The following is a 26,151-nucleotide window of genomic DNA, read 5'->3' as shown; positions in this document are numbered from 1 at the left end:
AAAGAGAATGTAGTAAATATTCAAAATTAAATACACGAATAAAGTATTTATTAAGATTTTGTAAATTGACCCCAACCCCAGTTCTATAATATTTTGTTACGACGGATTAATTATCCAGATAGATTAGCGTTCGTTAATAATAATAACTATAATAATAGTATATATATATATATATATATATATAAGGGGGGAGACGCTGGCGATTAATTTGCAAAAGATCGGCGATAGGATCGATCCTCGTGCGGGTCCCACGACGGAGCGGCGGCGTCGGATACGGACAGCGACAACCGAACTCCGAAGCCGCATCCTCTAAAGTGCGCCGGTCCAACCCACACTCGCTAACGTGCGCACCAACCCCCCCCCCCCCTTCCCTGCGTTATGGATGCACCCGCGACTTTGACCCACCGGTTCCGGCGTGACAGCTGGGACGCGGCACGTCACCCACAGTACTCGGAGTCCACACGTGGCGGACTCCGGTGGGCCAACAAGCAACCGCACGTGGGGGTTGGATTTTTCTTTTCCGACGGGGTCTGTAGCGAGCGGATCGCGACAAGCGTTAAATTGATCAATGGATTTCGACCTTCCTCCTGTTGACAAATAGTCAAATAAATTATTCCAATAAGATTTATATCTTTAGATCGACTAAATTATCTAATAGCTAAAAAATCGAGAGTAAATTTGATTTGATTTGACTTGATGTGATTTGATTGGGCCATGTGAGATGCTTCAATTGCATCAAATGGCCAAGCTGTCCCTTTTTTTCTTCCCTTCCTCTCCAAAATCTAAGTCTCTTTGACCAAAGACAACAAACAAAGAAGAGAGACATCAGTAAGTGCAGCTCTCTACACTTCATCCAATTAAAGTTTTGCATGTGAGATGTGTAGCCTCATCTACACTCTTTTTATTAAAAAGATGTAGCCCAAGTTGTTCTAAGTTGTTGGTCTGATACAATTACATATCATTTCATATATCTTATCTAAAACCAACCAACCAACCAACCCACCCCTTGTGCCGCAAGCTTGGGGGTTGGATCATGGCATTGGGATCAGCATAACAATTAGTATGACAGTGTTTTTATACAAAGAAAGTTGCAAATGGACATTACTTTCTATGACACTTATTACTTACTATATGGTACACAAGCATAGGAGCATTGACTTGTTAATTATGATACTGGAGAAGTATAGATGGGTTAATTGATCATGTGGAAAGGGAACAAAGATTCAGGAGTCAGAGTAGGAGGTTTTACATTCTGTGTTTGTTTCTGCATAACACTAGGGATTGGCCGCCATTCGATCGTATACGTACGGCTAAAGTATTTAACACAACACGTATGTATTAACCTATGTACGTGTGTCTATTATACGTAGATAATTAGCCCCGTTATCGTGCTCATGATGTCTATTAAAAAAAATGTAAGCTTATCAAGGAGAGTTGAAATTTGTAATCACTCCTCTATTTTGTTGTGTTTGATGAGATCTCCAAGGAAGTCATAAATGTGACCTACATTTACAGAAAGGAAGTGCTTATGTCTTGGTCCTTACCCTAAGCCCTATAAATGTAGTCATTTGTATATAACTTGCAATCTATAGGAGCATAGTTGATCTTAATTAATAGTTAGACTAAATATACTTAATTACCTTTGTTTTGGGGGGTTTCACTTGTGAAGCACAGAGAAAAATAAAATCCCAAATAAGCCTGTTGGCCTATTACTTGTGTTAATCTAAAGAAGCCCCACCAAGGAGAGAGGAGAGAATAATTAGGGAAGGCATGGTTCCATCCTTTTGATATTGGTCTTTGTGTTTGACTAAGATATTCATTGTTCCAAGACAACCTATTCTTCTAATTTTATCCACATGGACTTTTAGTGTTATGTATTAGACTTAAACAGTGATGTTAACATACCCTTACTTGATATGCACAAGCTAATCTATACAAGTCACAATTATACTGCTTGGAATTTTAAAATAACTCTCTCTTTCTTTTATCATTTGAAATCTGATTGGTATTACTTTAGATGTACTGAAAAGCTTATTTAATACTCTATAACTTTATTTCTAATGAAGATTTTTAAATTCAACTTCTAATATGGTCAAATAAGATTAAAAATAAAATAAAGGATATACTTTAGTTAAGACTATATAGGGGTTAAAGTACTTAAAAAGCTTTTATTTGTCTTACTTAGCTCCCTTACCATTCTAATAAATATGTCTAACAGACATATTTTATAATCGTACAATGAATTGAGCTCGAGATTCACAAAATTAATCTTAAGGCACATTCAATAATCTTTAGCTTATTTCACCAAACTCTTTAAAGATAAAGTTCTAATTAAATAATCATATAGACATATAGACTTACAATGTACCAGCTTTAGAGAACACTACAATGGAAATGCAATGACTCTGGACATTTCTTGGGATCCTCTAGCTCTGTCTCTGGTAACGTTGTACTTTGACTTAGCTGATTGGGATCTGGCCACTCTTTGATTCTTTATGTTGTTGACCTTCTAATATTGGCCCAAAATCAGTGGATATGACCAACTACCAATAACTTTAATAGGGCAATATGGTCTATGATCTATTAGAGCTGGGCATGAGCTGGCCTAGCCATATGGGAATCTTAGGAGGTCCTAGAGAGATTAAAAAAGAAAGGAGAGAGTCTAATTTCTATAGTAAAAAGGACGCATAAGATCATGAAGTAGGCTATGATTTGTATGATTGAGTCCTTTTTCTCAATGACTAACTATGTTCAACAATAGGATATAAATAATGCCATATAGGATTCTTAAGATTTATGATAGATTAATATACAAACTCAGATAGGAATACTTGGTAACTATGTCAAAGAATGACAGAGGTTTGATTGAAGATCTTTACAAATCGTTAAGCATCTGGTGAGGTTAAAAAAAAAATGCTTGACCTCGTACTTCTGTCAAATAAAAGAATTACTGGAATAAATCTGCGAAAGAGAAGGAAAGAGTAAACAACTAAATACTATGTTAAAGTGTCTGGCACCCACTGATGGTCGCATTCAAAGTTAATTAGTGAGATCCATCCTTTATTACCATGTATTAATTGAAACTGCTCTGGAGGCATCAAGATGATTCAATCGGCAGGTGCCAAGGAGGAACTCTGGAAGCTCTTCTTGCGTATTACCCTGTCAGAAATTCAATTTGAGTTTCTTTTCATGATTAATATGAAATAACAATATGACTATTGTTATATTGAGATGCCATATAGAAGCAAATAACAATAACAGACTTTGCTTTATGCATCTACTGTGATAAAAGCATGATTTGACATGTTATACACTATAAAGGAAATTTCCAATGAATATGAGTATGATGATTTATGTTACCTGTATTAAGAATGCCATTTCTATCACCAGATTGTTCAAATACCCAAGAACAAGGCTTACAACACCTCTTGCAACAGTTGATGATCCAACATCAATTCCAAGCTGAAATAAACGTACATATTAAATTTTTGGTTATTGTCAAACTTACAAACTCGAAACAAGCATAAGATTTTGGCAGCTGTACATGATGGCTAACATTTGCAAAGAATTAGTTATGAAAGACGAATATGCAAGCATCTGTTTCATGCTGGTTTAAGTAACAGGAATGAGATTCCTCAATATCATGCCAAGAGTATCTAGGATTTTCCCAAGAAGATGCCATTTGTTTGATGAGAAATAAAAAGAAATATCGAAAATTCATGTGGCTGAAAACAATCTGTGAACCACAGATTAGCAATCTGCAAGACTGGTAGAATGGAGATCATCCAAAGCACCTTCCAATCCCATCATTTTCTAAATAACATATTATCCAGGTGCAACTCAGAAGAGCTGCTCAATCTTGCTCTATGGTCCACAAGTGTGCCCTACTGCATGCTTTGCTCATAGCTTGTATGCCCGCTGGCGAGTGACTTAGCAGTAAGCAATTAAGTACAGTGGATTTAGTGGGGCAGGCTGTAGTGTATAAATTGGTGGTCTCAAAAGTAGGGGTGAAGACCGGTATGGATCACATAAGGGTAAAATCATATCTAGATCCACATTTTTTTAGATATGGACAGAGAATCGGATAGTAAATGGATAGTGAACTCAATTACTTATCCGCTTTGTGTAGACACGAATACAGATTGGATATACGCAAATTGTATTTTAATCTATACAAACTTATGATATTACTAGAATCTATAACATAATTAGTAAACATATAGGAAAAGTAGATTAGAGATTCATGTAAAAGTATAAATATAGCCTTTTATACCGCTATCTTTATAATATTTCAAACTATATAGATATATGGATATTGATTCAGATACTATTCTTCAACAAATATCTGCATTCAGATAAACTATCTGAATATGGGTATAAATTCGGGATGGACAAGAAAATCTCAATCCATATTTGGCAATACTCGGATATGGAACCAAATCGGGTCGGATAAAATCCGACCAGTTTTCACCGCTACTCAGAAATATTAATTTGCATAGAACGTACAAACCAGTTAAGTAATAAGACATATTTTAATAAACTGGCTATTTAGATTCTAAACATTAGCCGCCTCTCAAAAAGCAGCTTACAAGTACAAACCAGAGGTTGCTCAATTCAAAGTTGAGACCAAAATGTTTTTAGTGGATTTGAAGGATTACTATCCTTGGATTTCGTGCCAGTGATTAGATCAACCTTTATATATTTCTGGATGCTTTTCATCTAGACAATGTTCTGCTGTGATTATTTTTTTTATGATTATTATCATAAAAAAATATGCTACTAATTTAAAAAGTACCATCTATAAGTACTTTTACCATAATGTTAATACCTACATCCCTACATGCGTGTGATTGTATAGCAATATCTTTTGCCATGATATATCCTACTTTGCCATATTTGAAGTACCAAAAATTATATATTAGATAGTATGTGTATCTAATATCTATTTCCATTCTTCACTGGTGTTTGTTATTTTCACCTCATACTTCATTTTGTCTATAAAAGTTAAAATCGACGACTTTTTTTTTGTCAGAAGCATGGCCATAAAGGTCTTATACAAGAAAATTGATTTATATGCTGAACACTATGAAACACCATCTGGTCCAGCCTAATACTCTCCCTTAAAATGTATCATATCTAGGTAAACTACAGATTGCTGACCTTATTGTGCATTATATGACTCAAACAACCCTACTTATACTTTCTTCATACCGGAATGATTTAGTGCAGACTGCAGACAATCTTAACCAGCTTCTGAAGTTTTGTGCTACTTAAACATTAGTGCCTTACCTCCAAGTAGTTGCTCCCGCGGAAATAATGGATTTCCAATGCTTGACCAACTAGACATGCTTTCTTACCCACACTTTGCTTCACTATCCAAGAGCCCTATGCACATTAGATAAAAAAACAAACTCATGAGTGACATTTCGCAAGTAATAGCAAGACTAAACAAAGTTTTGGAAAAAATGTTATCACATGTAGACAAACCTTGGAGATATATGGGATGAGTTTAAATCTTGAGTTTCTAAATGAATCATCTCCTTTAACAAATCTCTCTAATAGCGGAACCTTTTCCAATGGAACATTCATCATATAGTAAAATGCGAGACTGTATGTGGTTGAACCAGGGACCTGTTTTTGGAATTATGACAAGATTTCAGGAGGTCGAGTCAGAAATCCTTTTTCTCATAAAGAAGTCTTTCCTGTGCAGATGAGAAAATACTAGCTCACCTGTATATTTACAATAAAGAAAAATTCGCTCCCACCTTGCGCTCCATATTTCTGGAAACAAAATTTGGTGAACCAGCAGTTGTAAAAGGAAACAAACAGTAGGGAGTAGGCACTTGATCAAGATACCTGAACAATGCCCCCAGGCCGACTACCAAGATCATCTTCCCGCTTATCAGATTTTAGCCAGTCAGCAGCAACCAATTGCATCAAGGTAGAATTAGCCTTAATCTGTTGGGCAGAAGAGTGATTATTATATATATCAATTACTTATACATTTAATACAAGGAAAACACAGAAAAACCAAACCTATAGTAGATTATAGAGATTTAGCTTGATGTTTAATATGTTCAATATTGTACTTTAAGCAGTCTATACTCTGAGGGTCCGGAAAAATCAGTAAGCAACTTGTGATATTGAAATATGCAGGCGAAGAAGTGCTCCATAGAACTGTACTTGTGCAGTAAAGGTTTATTTACTAATCTCATTTTGCTAGTAGATAAAGTGATTGATAACTCAATCTGAGCACAAGTAAAGAAACAAGTAATTGCAAATCCACCATAGGATGAAACAAAATCAGAACAAATTCTATAATTTTAGATAGCATCTTTTGGACAGATTTGCAGTGACATCACTATAACATGACATGAGTACATGACTCATTGCACAAGTCTAGGTTATAGTGACGTGGAAAAAGATACTCGTGATGTAAATTCATATAGTACATTTCACTTTTCAGAAGTTAAATATATAAATTTATATTCATCTAACAACCTCCAAAGTTTACTTAATTTCAAGTGTTAAGTATCATGCAAGCAAAATAATCAAATCCAGTAATCTGTTATAGTGTTATGAAGTAATGACAATATACATTAAAAGGCATTCCCGTGGATGACTCTCCTGTCAGTGCAGGGTCTAGGGAGAAAAGATATATGCAGCCTTACAACTTAGCCTCATTTCTGAAAAGGTTGTTTCCCCGTGACCTTTTAGATGCAAAGGTAAGCTTTACCATCACAATGCAGTTTATTACAGGACAAACTAAAATAATAATGGAATAGTTATTTTATAATGGTGCTATGCTAGTATTTTTACATCCTAAGGCAGTAAGAAGCAGGAATACCTTTTGATGGTCTTGCAAGTAAGATTCACCACGAATTAAAAATGTTGAAGGATCTGCCATTGCCCAACTACAGGGCATGCTACAACTTGGATCTTTTGGAAGGGTTGCACCATAACATGGTACAGTTTCTCCCATTGCAGCATCTTGTAAATCAATATATCCTCTCTTTTGAACTATGAAGAACAAAGAAAAATGTAGTACAGAAATAACCAGCATTCAGGAGACCTAACCTCAGTAATAAGACAAGATTTTAGACACACCTGCAAGGTCATGCAACCTTTTCACAATAACTGCAGCAGTTGATAACTTGGCGTGGCGTTGATCCTGTCCAATGAAGTGTCAGAAATTGAAGTTACTACTAATTGGTTTGTCAGTTGTCACGAAACAATGGATAGATGAAAGTTTGAACTGCTTCTTCAAACAACTGATACACTAGATGGAAATGAAAAACAATGTCATTATGATGCATACTTGATGAAAGACATAGATTAACATCCTAGATGCTTATATGCAATGATAACACTAACAATGGATAAACAACCACCAACTTGGTGCATTCTATAATAGTGACAAAACAAAACCCATGCTATTTCAGTGTAATATTCCCCTTAACACTACATGTGGCATCTACTTTATAAGAAGGTTCTTCATTAGCCATCAAAATAGTGTCATACGAGAAACCAACTTAGTGACTCAATCTTTTCAATAAATAAAGTAAATGACTGCAAGCTTAATTATAAGAATTTGCATTTAACAGTTGCGGCGGCAGTAAATGACATATGGGTATTCACAATATCAACACCTCATGCATTGGGCTGATGAAAGGTATGTATAGTAAAAGGCCCTTACTTTTTTCATCATCACTACTGCTTTCATTGCAATCATTGACAAGAGTCATCATCTTTGTCATTCTCATTAACGTAATTGTTGTTGTCTTGCAGAAAATGATTGTTGCAGCATTATCATTATTTCATGCTTGACTGTTCTTGCTTACAAGGAAGTGATCTTCTGTTATTTTGTGCAGGAGGGATTTTAGGAGATCTCATGGAAGGAATAGAAGCAAAGCCTATCTTAATATCAATAAAGAGAAAGCATCTAATGGTTGACTTCTCCAGCTAGCAGAATAATAAAAGATTACTCATACTTTCTCTTATAAAGAGGAAAAATATCCCCAAGATACATAGATTCACAATAAGCTCTCACCTGAGAGTGCAAGCTTTCATCAGAAGGCCACAAAACCTCCCTTTGGTCATACTCTGACTCTTCCGGAAAATCAAAGAACTCATCTGCCGCATCGTTCAGTTGAAGGAATGATCCAGTAATATTTGCATGTCTGATAGAAGGGTTTTCTGACTCTTCTCCGGGATCCTTGCACCTAGTATTCTCTATAGTTGACTCCAACTCTGTCTTAATGTCTTCCTTTTCACTCTGCAGCAATCTTCTCTCCCTTCTCAGTTCACCCGATGAATAATCAGAACATGCACAGTTACCAAGTTTTGCTCTGAAAAGTTCTCGCAGAGCTGCAGTGATATTAGAATGCATTTGTTGGGAAAAGTTTTGAATAAGTATCAATGTGATTATCTTCAGCTAAAGCAACCTAGATTTTTATGACAATTGTAAGGACATATAATGGTTAAGAACATCTAGGATTATCATGTCACAAACCATACCAGCAACGCGTCCTAGCATCCGTATAGTGATATACTTTGCAGATGAAGTAAGCAAATAAGACTTCCAAAACTTCCAATCAATTGCTAGCATGTGCTTTACAACTGATTGTTTTCCTTGATTTAAGGGAGATATTACATATCCTCCACCTGCAAAAAAGTTTCACTTACATGGTAAGTACTAAAACAAACATCAATTTCTAAATTTGAGTGAGTACACGATAGAAGCTGCCAAAATTTTAGCATACATTACTTTTAAGACATGCACGAACGTAGCCTCTCTCAGGTCGACACTTTTGGTGGAAAACTGAATGGAATAAAATTACTGTAACATAAAAAAAATATATAGTCAGCTTATGGTAAATTCAATAAAATGACATTTGCCAGGTCTTACTGATGGCATTACCATATGTTCCATCATCTTCCCTCCTCCAATAGCGTCTTAATAATAAATCTCTCCTTTTCATTCCCCTGAAAATAAAACATATCACTATCAGGAAGTCCTTACTGCAAACAAGCATCATACTTTTAATGAATTTCAAATGTTCAACGTCTGACCATGGTAACCAATCACTTTGCAATTTCTTGTGGATAATATCAGTATGACCATCTAGGTGTTCAACAACGCTGCCTTCTAATAATGTGAAGTCCCATCTGCAAGAAATCTTAATGTTTCAAGTATGGAACATGGACATTCATATATGGTCTATAATAATAGAGAACCAGATAATTTAATATTGGTGAAATTTGATTTGGAGTTCCAAAATCAATGTCCAACAGAAAATAGAAAATTTACTCTACTGATAATGAGTACATCAGTAGAAGTATCTAAAGATTAAAAGATATACAGCCAAGAACTCTTCCATCCATGGATCATATTAACACCAAAATAAAAATGCATAAGGTTGGACATCTTTTCTGGAAATCCACATGGATCACTACAATCAAATCAATGATAGGCCTTCCATTAGGGTATTCTGGTGGACATTTTTTGATAAATAAGGGAGATAAGTTCACAATAAGGAAGAAGAGAGTATGTGCATATTTGTCTGTGTATGATATATTTAAATTCCCAATGCACAGATAATATTTGAGAAGCTAAAGGAGAGCCAAATAAATATTGCTAAATATGGAAGAATGTGGCATCTTACTCTGATCTTGATCGACCAAAAGACATAACAGTTCTGAAAATAGCCTCTGAAGTTGCATCAACCACCCCAACTGCCATTATAGCTGGATGATCATCCCAGTGCTGAGGAAAAAAACAATCTTAGTGTTGCACTAACTAAATAGAATGGACATCTGTTAAAAGGCTATTGAGTACCTTCTGACAAAAATCACCATCCTTTGCTTCTTTGAACAGTCGCAAGCCTACATAGAAATTTCCACAGGTTGGAGTTGAAATTTATCAAATGAGATAAGAAACACCAATATTACCATTTTTACAGCCGAATATTGTCCATGGGGAAGGTGCAATAACATCAGATGCCATTGGATCAGTGTGACCAGAAGAAAATACAGTCCAATCTGGCAACATTTTTATGTAAAGAAGCATTAAAATGAGGAAACAGAAATAATGACATTTAAAGTACAGAAAATCCTATAAGAATCAGAATCTTTGTTACAAAAGATATTTTGGCAGATCTTTGTACTAGATATGTTTTGGCGAGAGCTGAGGTATACTTGGATTTGTCTAGCGATATGGAGAAGATACTATAGCCTTTGCCAGGAAAAAAAACTACTCATGCTAAGACTTTTGAATGCAATGACATGAAATAGGAAACAACAGTAAATAAGATTACCAATAGAATGTGTTCGACTACTCCTCTTGGTGCGGCTCAATCTGTTATATCAATATACAAGTCAATAAGGCCATTTAAAAGAATCAGCATTCCCAAAAAAAAAAAAACTCTGAGAATCATTGTACTACAATAAGGAATCAATATTGACTTTCAGTTTCATTCAGCAGCAAATTACGTAGTTTGGCAATGTGCCTGTCAATTGCAGCAGCAAATCACAAAACATATGGGCACCAGGCATGCATTCATAATGGACCACAGACTTTTCTAGATCAAGCAGTTAAAATAAGGGTCATGATGTTGCCTGAATCTTGTCGGCTACCAATGTAGACCATCACATATTATCCATGAACCCACATACCCAAACAATGAAACAGAAGTCCAGAAACAAAAAATTGCAACCACAACAACTGAATTTTGCTAGAATTAATTAGATTTGCCACATGAATCCTTTTTCCACCATCCAGCTCATCTAAGGCCAAAGATCTCAGCTGATGTCAAACAATGCTTCTATCTAGATCTTGTTTAATAGCACATAGCAACATCAAAATGCAGTTACAAAATTTTCTCTTTCCTATAAACTCAGAACAATACGACATTGGAAAGATATTTGTCAAGATTCAAGAATGTTGCAGTGATTAACAAGTAAACAGGGGGAATAACTCCTTTTGTTAGAATCATAGATAACAATAAATACACTTATAATTAAACTGAATTGACAAGCTCAAACAAAAAAATATCAAGAGATAACAGCATGTAAAACTAGATTGTGATGTACTCCATCAAAAAAGTTGATTTCCAACCTAAGAGATCTCCATCTTCTTTTGGAAGAATCCATAACATTCTCTTCTTTGTTTGGGCACTCCTGCAAATAGCAGAACATTATTGAAGTGCTTTCACGAGTATACCAAACCTAAAGATAAAAGAAAGGTTTCAAACCTTCATTGCTGCTTCCATCAAGGATCTAATCCACCTAGCTGCTTCTTCTGAACTTCTAGCACCCAACTGCAAAGTCAAACATCCTTAAAACTCTCCAAGATGGAGGAGCTATATGGAAAACAACCAGTGCTAGAAGAACTCTGTCAAGATAAGTGAACACTCATCTGTACCTTAAGTTGATCATTGTGGTAAGAAATATTATAAAGTGTAAATATATAAAAGACCTGCGAATTGCCACCAAAATAGATGGTTAATAACATTTAAATGAAAAGTGTATACAATTAAAGATGAAGTTTTGAACAGTGAGTATTATTAATTAAAAACAAAGGTGGGGGTTTCTTACACTTCTATGTATGCTCTCTCTCCCATTGTCCGTGACACGTATACAAGAATCAACAAGTGCACTTCTCACAGGATCCTGGCAAAAAGCAAAAAGAGTCTAAAGGTTGATATATAAGGCAAAGCATTGAGACTTATATGGCGACTTGGCAAGACACAAGGATAAAGGCCTTTAGTCATGTTAGATTTTGTTAGAGACAAATCTCAGAAGAGATCATGTAAGATGAGAGTGCATATATCGAGCTAGATTTGGTTATGAACTTGGTTGAACAGCATCTAGACTAACAAAGTGGTTAATGCAACGAATCATAACACCTTATGACACATTGAAAATTTGTTTCCTTGCTGTCAAACTGAAAAAAACCCAGCCCTTCCTTTTCAAGTGAGAATATGTGTATATATCTCCAATCTGTGAACTGAGTGTTATGACCACAAAGGTGTCTTCTGCCTACTCGGATTAAATAGTTTGCTTCCAGGGGCGTCTACCTTACATGCATGGCAGTCGATAGCAGCTCTCATAAGGAATAAAAAATTAGTAGCAAGATGTAAATTGCATCAGATATTGTGTGTAAACTAAACACATAACCTTGTATTTGCTTATTCGATAAAACTTGCCCCTCAAGAAGTGAGGTGAAACAAGAAATTTTCATCAAATTTCCACATCGTTTATTCAAAATAAAATAAATAAAATGCTAAGACGTGGAATAGAACAGTTTCTATATTAGCTAAGCATTATGTTATAGCTATTCAATATATGTAATTTAGATTATATCAAAACCACGAGTTATCTTTAGCACCTATCAGATAACTGGGTTGTCTTAGGGCAAATTGAAAAAGAAAAATATATAAAACTAGTACAACTAAGAGAATCCTGCACCTAATATAATGTAAACATAAGGTGTCAAACATCAAAAGTTTGAATTTTTTTTTTCTCATTATCATCTTATTCGTCGAAAATATGGAGATAAATGGAGCACAAAACGAATTTGACAAGGTTCTTAAAAGAATGACTGCCTCTCGGATTGCATGGAATCCAAATCCAAATACAAGGAATTACGACCCAGTTATAGAATCAAAATATATATTGTTCAAAAAATGAAAAGAAAACCCATCTCTCAATTCCCTTCATATTTTAACCAATTAAAGGGGAAAAAAAGATTTAAAGAAACGAAAAACCAAATACGCAAGACAGCCAAAGAAACCAAGAAAAGAATTTGAAAGGACCAAGATGAACTCTTTACCTCTTTCTTGGAAGCGGGCACGGCCTTGTAGCAATTTAGAGCGTTGCCCTCGAGGACGAAGTATCTTTTCCTGGAATACTGCAAGCCGAGGCGATTGGATCGGATTATGTAGAGCCACCCTTCCATCCTCCTCTCCTCCTCCTCCTCTTCCTCCTCGGTGATTCCGCCAGCCATAGAAGGAATAAATGCCAATAATCCTTTCTCTCACCCTTCAGGTACCGGAACTCATCGGATAAATAAAAATGGAATTTTTCGAGTTGCTCTGCTGCTGATGATGCCCAGGGCGATTTGGCCGACAACAGAACAAGAATAAGAACTTTTTTTTTTCTTTTTTTGACAAAAAACACAATCAAGAATTAAGTTTGATAAGTACGAGCATTAAGTAGTGAGAGAATTTAGAGAAAGAGATGTGATTGAAACAATTCTCTCTGACCCCAATGAGAGGGGACTGGGGAGTCAGAGGAATCTCGGCAATGGCCAAAATTCCCACCCACTTCCCCCCCTCCGCACCTCCCTCGCGTAGGTTGGAAATCTTTAGCTCTCGGCAAAAAATAAAATAGGTAAACAACTCAAACAATAATAAGATTAAAAAAAACAAAGTTAATTACATTTTTGACCCGCTCAACTATTACTATATATATGTTGGAAATTATCAAATGATATCAAGACTCCTTTGTTAGAAATAAGCTTATTAAAAATATAATTTAAAATTAATTAACTAATTAGATAGATAAAAATATCATTCATTCCAACCTGATGATTACAAGCTTGATACATAGAAGAGAAAATAAGATAGTTTAGATATCCTCCACCGGTTATTTGGTAGAAAATAATAGTACAATAAGAAAATATTTTATCAAACCTAAAAGTTACACAAAAATAAAAACAATATATTTGCCCAAATCACAATCATAACACAAAAGATTCAGCTTAGCTTTAAGTGATTTTGTCGTGGCCTCAGCGGATTCAAACTAAGGAGCAACCTAGAAAAAAGAAAAAAAAAATGAAATTTGGCAAGGTTGGATTACTAATAATCAAGTGACGCAGCTAAAGCTTAGCAACGATAAGAAGGGAGGTGACAGTGTTGAGAAAGCATTAAGTCTCGGGGATGAAGGAAGCAACGGGCCTCAACAATAGGGAAGCAACAACGACGTAAAATAAGGAGAGAGAGAGAGAGAACAAGGAGGAGGGAGGGAGTAACACAAAATAAATTTTAAGAAATTGGTTAAATGATTGCATAGGGAGTAACACAAAATAAACTTTTAAAAAATTAATTAAATAATCGCATACCTTGAATTGATAAGTTGAATATAATTTATACAAATTTACAAGAAAATCAAGAAATAAGTAACACGACATATCTCTAAAGTTAGAAAATAACAGTACTGAAAATGTGTTCAATAATTAAGGCTAGAATCATGCGCTGTCATTTAATTATCCTCTGATTATGGAGGTATTGCCATTTGATTGCCCTCTGATTATATAAGATTTTACTAGAACAGATTCTTTTCTATTAGTAAGGAAGGAAGAAAAAATAAGGAGGGGGGGAATGCCTCCATACTTCCTCTAGCCTATGAAGAGAATCTTGGTTGTTTACAGTAGGGCTGACCAAGGGGTTCTTCTCCTCACAAGCAATAGTTGAGAAAGTAAAATGTCCTAAATTTAGGATTCCCCTTTTATGAGGAACAAGAAGGGCAACCAAGTCTTTTAACCTACAAGAAATTCTTCCCTTCTTTTGTCATTACATACTCTAAATTTATAGTTTGAATCCGAAAATATGCCATTTGAACCTTCAGTTCCACTTTACAACAAAGGTGTGAAATTTCTCACTAACATCTGTTTGATGATTGGTGATATTAACATAGCAATTAATCTTCTTGTATGCTTAGATTAATGTTATTTTCATATATTTTTTTAATAAAAAACCAGCCAATGTGTATCTGAGATGGTTACTTAAAACTTAAATTCAAGCAAATTAATTAATTATCTAATCCAACTTAAGAGTGCCCTTTGCTTATAAAGCACATCCATCACATGTGATGTGACACATTACTGGAGGAGTATATATTTAATTTCTCACACTACATATGCCTGACAAACTTTAATCAAACAATATATATATATATATATATATATATATTTTGCAGGCTTACTTAGGTTTGGCAGCCTCATTTGTTTAATGTTGAAGCCACGTCTTTGATGTTCAATCATTGGAGGCCAACATATCATTGTATAATCATAGATGTTGACAGTAAATGTTGTCAAAACAAACACTAGTAGTAATAAATACTTTACTAAGCTTGCTCCTATGTTTGCTCATATGTCCAAATCATGCTAGAATATGTGTGCAAGTTTTGAACTCTCAAGCATCTGGTAGGTTAAACAATGTAATGCCAACCCTCTCTATTTACTCACAAGACAAAAGTAGACTCCATAGTACATTATTTACATAGATTATTATTATAGTTTAGTGGTTAAGTTTTATCGATTTATGATCAAGATTATCGGTTTGACTTTTAACTTGAATGTTGGAGTTGATATCTAGTGATTTTGTTTTTAATCTATATATCAGGGATGACATACAATTTTTTTTTTTCAGGATATTAGTTATCAAAAGGAATTGAATTGAATTGAATTTAGGGCATGAGCTTTACTGATATTAGAATTTGTGGATTTATCTGAAAATGCCAGTATGTATGGTATGGCCAAAATTTGCATGGCAAAATTTGTTATGTTGACATCTTTTGGGCTGGGAATCTTGAGTGATAGGTATTAATAGTTAAATGGGATGGGTAGGAGTGGTGGAAGTTTTTTAAAATTATGTTATTAATAGTAGAATTTAAATCAATTTATAATTTATAATTAAAAGAATTTAAAACTCAAGTATTATAAGAATTTTAATAGTTTGTATACAAAATATTTTTAATGGTTAAGTGACTGAATTAATTTAGGGCTTGCAAGGGTTTAAAGAACTCTAAAGGTCTCGAAACACCGATGAATACCTCTCGATTAGCTTATGAAAAAAATATAACAACATTAAAGTATTTTTTTATTTTTATTTTTTAGTTTTTCTAATCTTTTTCTATATTTTATTTTGATCAGATAGGATTGTATCGGCGACACACAACCGATTCTCGGTTATTCTTTGGGGAAATTATAGATGAATGCATAGAAAATGTTACTATCTTTTAAGACAGTTATATTTGAGCGTGCTCCGTATTATTGGTTCATTATTTTTCTCAATATAAATACTAGATTTACTATGTTACATTAATATTATAAGCTAAATTTCTAGGAAAAATGAAGAAGGAAAACTAACACTTTGTAGCTGTAATTTCTCGTCGAGAGTCTAATTTGGTATCATAAGTTAATCAAATCCAACTTGGGCGTGGTGAACGCAATGGCCAAGTGCTAGGAGAACTATATATTATAACTCCTTTGCTAATGTTTCACAATTTATGATCTAAGAAACGTAAATTTCAACCATATTAACTGGATATTTCTATTGGATACATAAATAAAATTGTGAGAAGACATCAAAAGCAAACAAACAAGTATAAATACAAAGGCACTCAAATAGAAGTCATAGGTTGTAATTAGAAAGGGAAACAGAGAAGAAATCTATGCTTTCCTTGTTACACAATAATAAGCAACACAATAGTTTGTCAGGGAGGTGGGAGTCCAGGCTCAAACAGAGGAGGACAGCAATTTGTGAATAAGCCACAGCAGCAGAGACACCACAAGCTGCAATTCATACAATAGAAAGTAAAAGTCTATAAGTTTTTTCTTTCTTTCTTTGTTGCAAATAACTACCTATAGTTCTCAAAATAAATTCAGATAGTGAAGAAAGAAAGAAATTCATTGCTTACAGTGAATCAAGGAATTCACCAGGTGGTGGTGCTGGAGCCGGTGGAAGCAGTGGAACCTCGGGAGGCGGAGTGGATGGAGGGGGAGGATCCATGGAGGCAAAATTAATAAAAATTAGGTAGTTGCTCATGCACTTCTCTGATATAGTTCCTCTATCAACCAGCTACTCTTCAAATTGCCAATTACTAGCTACCAGTCAGCCATGCACTATAAAAAACTGTAGGTAGAACTCATAATTTTGCCCTGTATAACAGATAGGATATCTTTTATCTTAGATCATGTACCTCGTTATGTAATATAAGAAAGAGAAATCAATTTAAAAAGGGTGAAGAATTTAAGTTGTCAAACCTCATTTATAAAGATAATTTTTAATCTATACATCTAACACTAATACTGATTATTTAGATCAGATGAGATGCCTAGCAACTCACAGCTGAACATGTGTAGTAGAATCCCAAATCAACCTAAAAGCTTAAAACCTTAAGTTAAACAAATATCTCATTGCCCAAAATGTTCGATCACGCCAATCATCCATTTCTTGTTCATCTGAAGTTGTCATCTGATGTTTGCAGCTTGCAGCTTGCAGCAAGGTAGATCTTTTTTCTTTCAAAGATTTCTGTACCAACCTGAGAACGAAAGGGGAATGAATGAATATAGTACAGATAAATATCCAAATTCGCAGGAATTACATAGTTATTTATCCAGTTCTTACCATGGAAGATCATTACTACAAAGCTTGCGGCCCGTTCCACTTTCAATATAAGAAGGGCATAGTAATCTGCATGCCCTTAGCTTAGTCTCTAATGATTGCCAGTAGTTCTATACTTCTCTGAAGTGCCCTAAACAATATAAGAATATACACCAAATATAGAATACATGGAATACAGAACTCTCTGATAGATGAGCTTTAGTTTTCTTGTACTAATTCAAAAATGATACAAGACGGAAGTGGAACAGCACTGTACATTAGTCAGGCAGATCTCTTGGGTGGTCTGAAGGCATTGATGCTGCTCTGTGCATCTACATCATCTTCTTCCTACGAAAAAAATTGGAGCCTGGTTAACACCTGAGATCAGCTAAGCAATTGAATCTAGGTGACCAATTTATGAATAAGGGAGACACTCTTCACCAAGGAATTTAATAGGTTGATTGCATTTGTTTTACTGTCTATAAATGTTTCACAAATTTTGCTTATTCAATGAAGTTGATTGTAACCATCTAACCAGGAAGAGCAACATTAATTACGATGAGGAAGCATGACAATGTCGAACTTGTAAATAAGTTGATCATGCTTCTGCCAACAAAGAAAACGACTCATTTTCAAGAGTATCAAGTAAACTATGCTAGAAACTTAGAACAGGGCGTGGAGAAAGAAGAATAGTAATTATGCTATGAGGTATTAATTAATTTTTCTAAGTAACAAAAACAGTAGCAAGGTGTTCTCACAGATTTGTACCTGTTAAACTTTCCATGCTTACCTTCTCTCTTCCAAGTTGGTCTGCATGTAGTGATGGATGCAATGGAGATCCCATTGGAGCATGAGAACTATATTGCTTTGAAGGATTTCCTTCTGATGAAGAAGAGCATGAATTTGGTAAAGCAAACAGACGGTTACTGACACTTCTTTTCCTTGCAGATGAGGATTCTGCTGTAGAACGCAAATCTTCATCCATCACCGAAGTCTCCACCTTGCCACTCAACTCGTCTCCATTTCGTCCCTGAACATTTAAGCCTTTCAGTCCCTTATTGCATGAACTGGCCTTAATGTTATGGACAGAGGGCACTCTCTGATCAAGAGATGAACTACTGCAGACTACCTCCTTCTTTACAATGACCTTCGGAATGTCCAAACTATTTATGTTAACTAGATTATCATCCACGACTTCATCCGAATTACTTAATATTGCAATTTTTGCAGCTCTGTCCAATTCCCACATCATAGAGACAGCATCATCTAGGCGTTCACGAGCTGTATTGAGGTCTACAATGGGCTCTGGGTAATTCAGGCCTAGTTCGACTCCAGCAACCATAAGTACAGATTTCGGAGCATTCCATGGATGATGGATCCATTCCGTTGGCATTCTTGCAAGTTCAGGAATCCAATATCTAACGTATTCACCATCTGGATCAAACTTGTTACCTTGAACCTAATTTCCAGGATAAGAAAGTAAAAATGAAAAGGTTACAATTCATGCTTTTAAGTAAATATAATTGAGCTGAATGGAAAGAGAATTTTTTTTTTTTTGGGGGGGGGGGGGGGGGGGGGGGGGGGGGGAGCGGGGGCGGCGGGTGTGTGCTGGGGGTAAAGCAAGCAAATTAACTCGGAAATAAAGGAATGGATTGGGCACTCTCTTGATTTAAATCAATAGGAATGTGAGACTTCTCTACTGATCAGAATGCTGAAGGGAACTTCCTTTCTTGGTTGAGAATATGGGAATTTGCAATACATGGAAAGACTATTAAGTACAATACATCTTTTTTCTTCATTTAGAGTGAGATGGCAAATTTCGTTTACAACACGTAGTACTGTACCCCAAACCTGGGGACTATTTAATTGAAGGAACTCGATTAGATAATGAACTCGATTAGATAATGATCTTAAACACAAATAACACAAATTTGCTTCAGTTGAATAAGAAATTGTTTTTAATAAGTATGTTGAGTGAGCTACATCTCCAGTCAATTTTTCCAACAATCTCAGGTTAGGTGAATTAGGTTAGGTGAATTAGGTTAGGTAAAGGGAGCATGCAGGAAAAGCAAGGTGATTAGGTTTCTTAATTTCCTCTTCAAAGTGCAACCGTTTTAATTTGTAAAATAACATATATCAAGCAATCACATACCTCTGGACTATCAAGACGGTTGAGCTCATGTCCATCAGGTAAGCTACCTGATATATACTGCCAACCAAGGATATCACTTTCCAAGTCAGCATCCAATAATGTATCCCAAAAGTACTTCATTCCCCATGTCCATGGCAGTAAAAGAAATTTCACAAAGAAACTTGCAACAATTACTCTAGTTCTATTGTGTATCCAACCAGTTGCCCAAAGTTCTCTCATGCCTGCATCTACCAATGGGAAACCTGTCCTTCCCTGCCTCCAAAACTTAAAATGAAGCTCATCTGCACGCCAAGGATAGTGTTTCAAATTTCCCAACAATGACCTTTCATGCGTGAACGGAAAGTTGAAACACAGATAACGTGAGTATTCTCTAAGACCAATTGAACGTAGAAAGAGGTTCACGCTCTCTTCTGCATCAGAGTCATCATCTTTTGCCCAATAAATCTGCTTCATTCTAACGGTTTGATAAACTTTCCTCACACTAAGTTCACCAAAATGGAGATATGGTGACAATAGTGAAGTTGTTGTTCCCTCCACCTTCATATTATTTTTTGAGTATTCTAGTAGATGCCCCTCAACAAATTCAGAAAGCACCTTGTCTGCATTGCTCCACCCTGGGGTCCATCCCCTGCTTAGCAAAGCATTACTTGATTTCTCTGCCTCATTTTCAAGACCAAGGTCTTCAAGTGAACATGATTGAATATTTTCTACTCCTGGAACAGCAAATAATAGGATAAACCATGAAACATGTTCTATATGGACAGCATGGAAGTTTAAACAGATCAAGTACTTCATCCCAAAAGTCAAAGCAATTTTTTATTATTTTTCCAGTAATTACATCTCAGGGACATGTCATGGGACGGGAGTACGTATATACATCTCACATCCATTTGGGACAACATCATGAGTGTTGCTCTTGCAAGAATGTATCCATCTCCTTCTGAGTTCTGACCAATAATATCTATGAGCAGCATTCAATAAAAGCATAACCAAATGTGCACCTTCCTGACCAATTAAATCTAGAAACATCATTCAATAAATACTAATTAAATGTGCAGAAAAACTGAATGAATAATAAGTTCCACTTCAGAGGCTGGTCCTAGTTGTACATTTACTCTCAATGATTATTACTATGAATAATTCTTCATGGCTCAATTAACCAATGCCTTGTAAAGCTAATGGGCCATCTAACAGGTTGTTAGTAGAAATTTGCATTGTCATGCTTGCTGAATGTCGTCATATAGCTTCTGATGTCACATCCCTCTTTCTATTAGACTATGCCTTATAACAACTAATCACAAGTAGACATTGAAATATCCTTAATATAGCAAGCTGAAATTTCGGAGAGAACCATAGGGAAAAGAATAGACTACAAGGATGGTCAAGTAAATTACTCAAAAAGAGTTTATTTCTGAACAAAATTGTCTTCAAACAAATTAATTGAATAAGAATTACATTAAACATGCACCTGTGGGTGGCACCAACCTCCATGGAGGAGTTGATGTTATCTCAATTGGCAAGGTCATGCACTTATCCCAGAATGCACTGAAGGTTGTAAAAGCATGCCCATTCTCATCATAGACATCCCACGGTTCGTAAAGCAGGTCGGCATTAAAGCTTTGCACAGAGATTCCAAGGGCAACAAGCTGATTTTTTATTTTGTGATCGCGAACAAGTGAAACGGGGTCTGAAATTGAGATAATGCAAGTAAGGATGACGAAGAAACTTTAGGCTACAAATAAAAGATCTTCATATAGACAAAAAGAGATATTCCCACCAGATTCCTATAAGCAAAAAAGCAATATTTTATTACAAGTGCTCTAACAGCACATTCAAAATGCAGTAGAGCATTCTAGATGGAGCTGTTTCAGGTTAATGGTATTGGCCTTAAAGGTAGACTGCACTGTTTACCCTCTAGTCTAGGAGTGCTCTAGGTAGATTTCTTTGTTTCCCTCTGTTAGAATATACTTCATGAGCAGGTGCAACAAACACCATAGCTCATAAACCTTGTCACTCTAACCTATCAAGATCTTACTTGGAAAGAATGGATTGAACCACCTCTATCCCCCCATTGTTATTGAGGTCGTTCCAAAGATCTTTAAATGAATTTTCTATCAACGGATGTTCATTGAAAAAAATTGCAACTTGCAATTGGTGAGAAAACAACATCTGGATATCACTAGCTTAAGATCTTCCCACCCAGTTTTGGCATATAAGCACAGCTGATGCATTGCGCGTAGCAAATTAAAAGAAAATATTTGTTTATATAGTAGAATAAAGTTCCCTACAACTGGGGATATGGAGTTAAGTACATCAAATGGAGCTCTTGGCAGGAATTGATTCTTGAAAGGGGCCAACTGAAAACAAAGTGCAGAACAGAGACTGCAAAAGGAGGATAGAGACAAGGATTTAGCATACCATATAGATGATTATAAACCAGTCTAGAAGCGCCAATTGCGCCCATGCACTGCAGAATAGCTGCAAGAGTATTCTCTGCTCGGATTAAAACAAGAGGGGATCCAAGCGACTTCAATGACCGGTCGAGGTGCGCAATCGACTGCTTCAACCACCACCGAGAAGCTCGGCCCGGGTAGAACTGCCCTTCTTCACTAGGGCACCAAATGAATATTGGAAGAACACAAGCATCCTTTGCCGCCGCAGCTAAGGCCGGGTTGTCCTCAATCCTCAAGTCCCTCCTAAACCAAACAATGGTCTTGGATGGACTACTCATGATCACACCGATCTCAGACCACCATAATTAGCACAACAATACTCAAATCATGGATAGATGAAATATTAGATTGTTCCACGTCCACCAGTAGATAGTAAAGTAGATGGAGGGGTGGAAATTACCCAAAAGTTGCTCCAACTCGTACAAACCAAGCAACCAAACAGAGAGATCTTTCCTGCCCTAAAATTCTTCTCCCAATCAAGAAAAAGATTCCACCTTTCCGAAGGAAATCACAGATAGGGCAGGGGAAGCGGGAGCTCTGCACACAAAAAAATCCAACCTTGACCCCCCAATCCAGAGCGATCAGCAAAACGCAACACGTCAGCCCTCGGAAGAAATCTATATAATCCAATCCCTATGAGAGCTTAATCCAAATCCCACCTTATCTTTTTCCCAAGAAGGCCTTCCACCTACTGAATCCCGAAGTACCCCCAAGTTGGCCACTTGAGAAAGCATCCCTTCTCCAACTGCAACACGTCTTCCTTCATTTATTTACTCATTTATCCGACATTAAGTTTGGATTTCAGCGACGAAGAGAGCACAAATGGACAAATTGAGACGAGCAATGAATAGAACTTCACCTCCATTTGGCAAAAGTACAGGACCCACCACCACCAAGCCGGCATACCCTTCAGGATATAATCTTATGGGATAAATGCATTAGAAAACAACTTGTCTCTACCTCCTTCCTTTCTTTCCCCCACCTTGCTTTTCATCACATGCAAGGCGTACCTAGGATTTATTATCAGCTGGGACCAAGTAAGGACTCAGGATAACTTTTACTCGTACTATATTTAAAAGAAACTTTTAATTAAGGGCGGGGCCAAATAGTGATATTAATTGAAATATATATATGATTTACATTTATTTATAGTATAGAACAATTAGTTAAAGAAAAAATCGTAAAAATCCCGGGTGTGAATGTAAATTTTTCTTTTTCTCCCTCAGCGCTGCTCTGTTTCTCTCTCCGCTCATGGCCACTGGGCACTGGCAGTGGCCAGCCCCCTGCCCATGCTGGGAGTGGTCCAAGTACAACGATGATTAGATTATTAGACGAGGACAAAATTACTCACGACAACGGTTTCACACATACGGGAAGCGACCGACGGTGGTGGCCCTGGTGGGGCTTTTTAATCACCTAAGTTTATTTGCCATAGGAGTTGTACGTTGGTAATAATATTTTTTATAGTGTTTAATAATTTATGTTCAAGGAAATAATAGAATAATTTATACTGATATTAATTCTCTTCTGGTATTAGAAAAGAAACTGCGTACTGGGTTATGCGTCTAAGACTATCGCAAATTCGCCGCCGTCGTCGCCGACTCCGTCGCCAAATGAATGCCATCACTACTACTTCGTACCTTTCATCTGCGTACGAATTTGACTTTGACGTGAGGGATACTCTTCATTCTACTATCAGAGGACGGGAGCCAATCAGCAGCCTTCTTTTTTTGATCCATTATATAAAAGTAGAGAAGAAAAGAAAAGAAAATAAGATCGAGGGTCAAAAGACGGCCACAAATTATTCCAACCTTTGAATCTGCTTCTATTCAGATTAAAATAGCGAGCGTCATCTGCAAACGTATCAACAAAGAGGAAGTTTTGAAACTTAATAGCCTAATTCCAAGTGCCATGAACTGTGTATACCATCGTTCAAAACTGTTTTGTGATGTATATTTCTTAAGATAATCCAAAGCACTACTTCCCAGAAGTTGCTAAAGTTGACAAAAACTTTGATTAATCGCTGCACGTGGGAGAATTGAATGCCTTGCGAGAACATATAGCAGCAAGATCTGAGGAGCTCGTTGCTCTTCTGTACGTTAAAGCCTATTTGGAGTTTGAGGAGAGGAAGAAATTAGAGAGGGCTTTCCTTCAGCTTCTGAGATGGTGAGAGCCCCTTGCTGTGAGAAGATTGGGCTCAAGAAGGGGCCATGGGCTCCAGAAGAAGACCAGATACTCGTATCCTTCATCAGCAATCACGGCCATGGCAACTGGCGCACTCTGCCCAAGCTAGCAGGTGATGCTCTCGTGTTGGGTGTTCTTGAATTCATTCAAGAAAGAGGTGCTTAGCTAATTAGCAGTAGTTCTGATATATGATCATCTCTGGAATTCTTTCAGGCCTGCTGAGGTGCGGAAAGAGCTGCAGGCTCCGGTGGACGAACTACCTGCGGCCCGATATCAAACGAGGCAACTTCACCAGGGAAGAAGAGGAGACGATCATCAACTTGCATGAATTGCTTGGAAACAGGTGCTCCCCTCCTCCCTCTTTCTCTTCCTCCTCCTCCTCCTCTGATTAAGAAACTCTATAATCTTAGCTAGAAAAAAAATAATAGAATTACTAGTAAACAGTAGGTCCTTTTTTCATGACCAAGATCATAAATGGGCACAGAAGGAAAGAGATGAGGGGAGGAGTGCGATAAATAAATGAATAAGAATATATAAATAATGCACAAAGCACCATAAGATGCAATTAATTCGGTTAGCTGTAACACTGGGCCAAATAAATAACTCGCTAACGAACTCGTGTTGTCGGAATCAAATCTTTATAATATGAATATATGATCAGATCTCTGTTTAATATATGAAGGAGATGCCTTAAAAAAATACTTCTCACTTTGTCTGCAGATGGTCTGCAATTGCAGCAAGGCTGCCAGGTCGAACAGACAACGAGATCAAGAACGTGTGGCACACCCACTTGAAGAGGAGGGTTGCATTGAAACAAACACCCCAAGAACGCAAGAAGAAGAAGGTTGAATCCAAATCTCCAACTAGTCTTGAGTCGAATTCGCCTCAACGATCGTTGAGTGACGAGTTATCAACTTCAGTTACTGAGTCATCAACTATCACTACTAGTAGTAGTGCAGCTAATGTTGGTGTCAAAGATGAGAGCATCTCTTCACAGGAGGTTGGAGAGATTGATGAGAGTTTTTGGATGTCAGATGCATTGCCAATGCGTAGCAGAGGATTGGAAGTATGTTATGATGGAATAATGGGTGAGAAGTGCAGCTCATTGGGCGCATTAAACAGTGAAGACATGGACTTCTGGTTAAGGATCTTCATGGAAGCTGGAGATGTGAAGGATTTGCCACAAATTTGAGCAAATTCCGGGGGACATTTGAGCAAGTGAGAAGGAAACTAGTAGAAGTTTTTGCTATGAACCTTGCACAAGTGCAAAAGTTTGTGATTTGGGGAAACATTTCTACTTTGCATTAATGCAGACCTATTAAAGCATGATATAGATCTTCAATTCATTACATACCAATAGTTTATTATCTAAACAATTTCACTACTTAAAATTTTAAATTTTAGGGTCTATTTGTTACTTGTGGTCAGAATAAAAACTCATTTCTGGTGAGCTTTTGCAGGTCCAGCAATCAGCATCATGTAATACTTTTTTTTGAGGCAAAAAAGTATTTAAGGTTAGGGATAGAAGTTTCAACATTTGAATAGATGGTGTATCAACTTAGTCTAACTGTTGTTTGAATAATAAAAATTTTCACATAAGTTCAAACAACCTTTTCATCTCTGGACCTGGTAAACAAAAATCAGAAATGAATACAAATACTAATCAGTTCTAGCAGGGTTGATAAGTACCGTTCTCAATAGTTTGACGATGCACATAACTTAAAATCTAAACTAGTTGACTTAGTATATTAGCTAAAGTTTAAAAGAGCTTTAATGCCTTTATTTCCCGGAAGGATTAAACTCATATCTAAACCAGGCGGCTTAGACTCTTTAAACTTGGCTAAGATTATTACAAAGTGAAAAATAAATTATAAATAAGGCTAAAAGTTTTAAAATGAAAAAAATATAATGTTAATTTATAATTAAATTTAATAAAAATAATTATACTTAAATCCTCTAAACTGTCATCAATTTT

The 26,151-nt window shown here is 36.2% G+C and overlaps 3 protein-coding genes across 9 annotated transcripts; 1 reads left to right on the top strand and 2 right to left on the bottom strand.

The window, feature by feature from the left end:
- Nucleotides 1-550: 550 nt before the first annotated feature.
- Nucleotides 551-13,327, bottom strand: LOC140765520 (protein ENHANCED DISEASE RESISTANCE 2-like). 3 transcript variants are annotated; one of them, XM_073104652.1, is made up of 24 exons: nt 13,206-13,313; nt 12,833-13,100; nt 11,596-11,670; nt 11,423-11,476; nt 11,253-11,318; nt 11,117-11,178; nt 10,317-10,357; nt 9,952-10,041; nt 9,839-9,885; nt 9,666-9,766; nt 9,073-9,168; nt 8,921-8,985; nt 8,768-8,839; nt 8,518-8,664; nt 8,051-8,367; nt 7,108-7,171; nt 6,848-7,020; nt 5,857-5,958; nt 5,731-5,781; nt 5,488-5,631; nt 5,290-5,385; nt 3,361-3,462; nt 3,068-3,159; nt 551-587 (listed from the first exon to the last, which is right to left on the bottom strand). In XM_073104652.1, exons 2-24 carry the CDS (start codon nt 13,004-13,006, stop codon nt 566-568), a joined length of 2,253 nt encoding a protein of 750 aa, XP_072960753.1. In that variant the 5' UTR covers nt 13,007-13,100; nt 13,206-13,313; the 3' UTR covers nt 551-565. The 3 variants fall into 3 exon arrangements, with proteins under 3 accessions (XP_072960753.1, XP_072960754.1, XP_072960755.1); XM_073104654.1 differs by lacking the exon at nt 551-587 and adding an exon at nt 2,918-2,961 and having other exon boundaries at nt 12,833-13,327; XM_073104653.1 differs by lacking the exon at nt 551-587 and having other exon boundaries at nt 2,829-3,159; nt 12,833-13,327.
- A 3,044-nt stretch (nt 13,328-16,371) lies between these two features.
- Nucleotides 16,372-22,880, bottom strand: LOC140765522 (cryptochrome-1-like). 5 transcript variants are annotated; one of them, XM_073104660.1, is made up of 8 exons: nt 21,958-22,880; nt 21,008-21,226; nt 19,540-20,252; nt 18,156-18,846; nt 17,665-17,735; nt 17,412-17,538; nt 16,702-17,325; nt 16,372-16,576 (listed from the first exon to the last, which is right to left on the bottom strand). In XM_073104660.1, the coding sequence occupies exons 1-5, from the start codon at nt 22,268-22,270 to the stop codon at nt 17,725-17,727; spliced, it is 1,947 nt and encodes a 648-aa protein (XP_072960761.1). In that variant the 5' UTR covers nt 22,271-22,880; the 3' UTR covers nt 16,372-16,576; nt 16,702-17,325; nt 17,412-17,538; nt 17,665-17,724. The 5 variants fall into 5 exon arrangements, with proteins under 5 accessions (XP_072960761.1, XP_072960759.1, XP_072960756.1 ...); XM_073104658.1 differs by having other exon boundaries at nt 18,178-18,846; nt 21,958-22,878; XM_073104655.1 differs by having other exon boundaries at nt 16,702-16,942; nt 17,131-17,325; nt 17,412-17,735; nt 18,178-18,846; nt 21,958-22,877.
- An 882-nt stretch (nt 22,881-23,762) lies between these two features.
- Nucleotides 23,763-25,502, top strand: LOC140765200 (transcription factor MYB30-like). The gene is made up of 3 exons (XM_073104157.1): nt 23,763-24,288; nt 24,390-24,519; nt 24,897-25,502. Exons 1-3 carry the CDS (start codon nt 24,156-24,158, stop codon nt 25,366-25,368), a joined length of 735 nt encoding a protein of 244 aa, XP_072960258.1. The 5' UTR covers nt 23,763-24,155; the 3' UTR covers nt 25,369-25,502.
- Nucleotides 25,503-26,151: the final 649 nt, after the last annotated feature.

The sequence above is a fragment of the Typha angustifolia genome, chromosome 8 (assembly GCF_048772165.1).
Source record: "Typha angustifolia cultivar Huaian chromosome 8, ASM4877216v1, whole genome shotgun sequence".
NCBI lineage: Eukaryota > Viridiplantae > Streptophyta > Magnoliopsida > Poales > Typhaceae > Typha > Typha angustifolia.
Note: the sequence above shows the minus strand (reverse complement) of the source record. Positions and strands in the feature narration are given on the sequence as shown.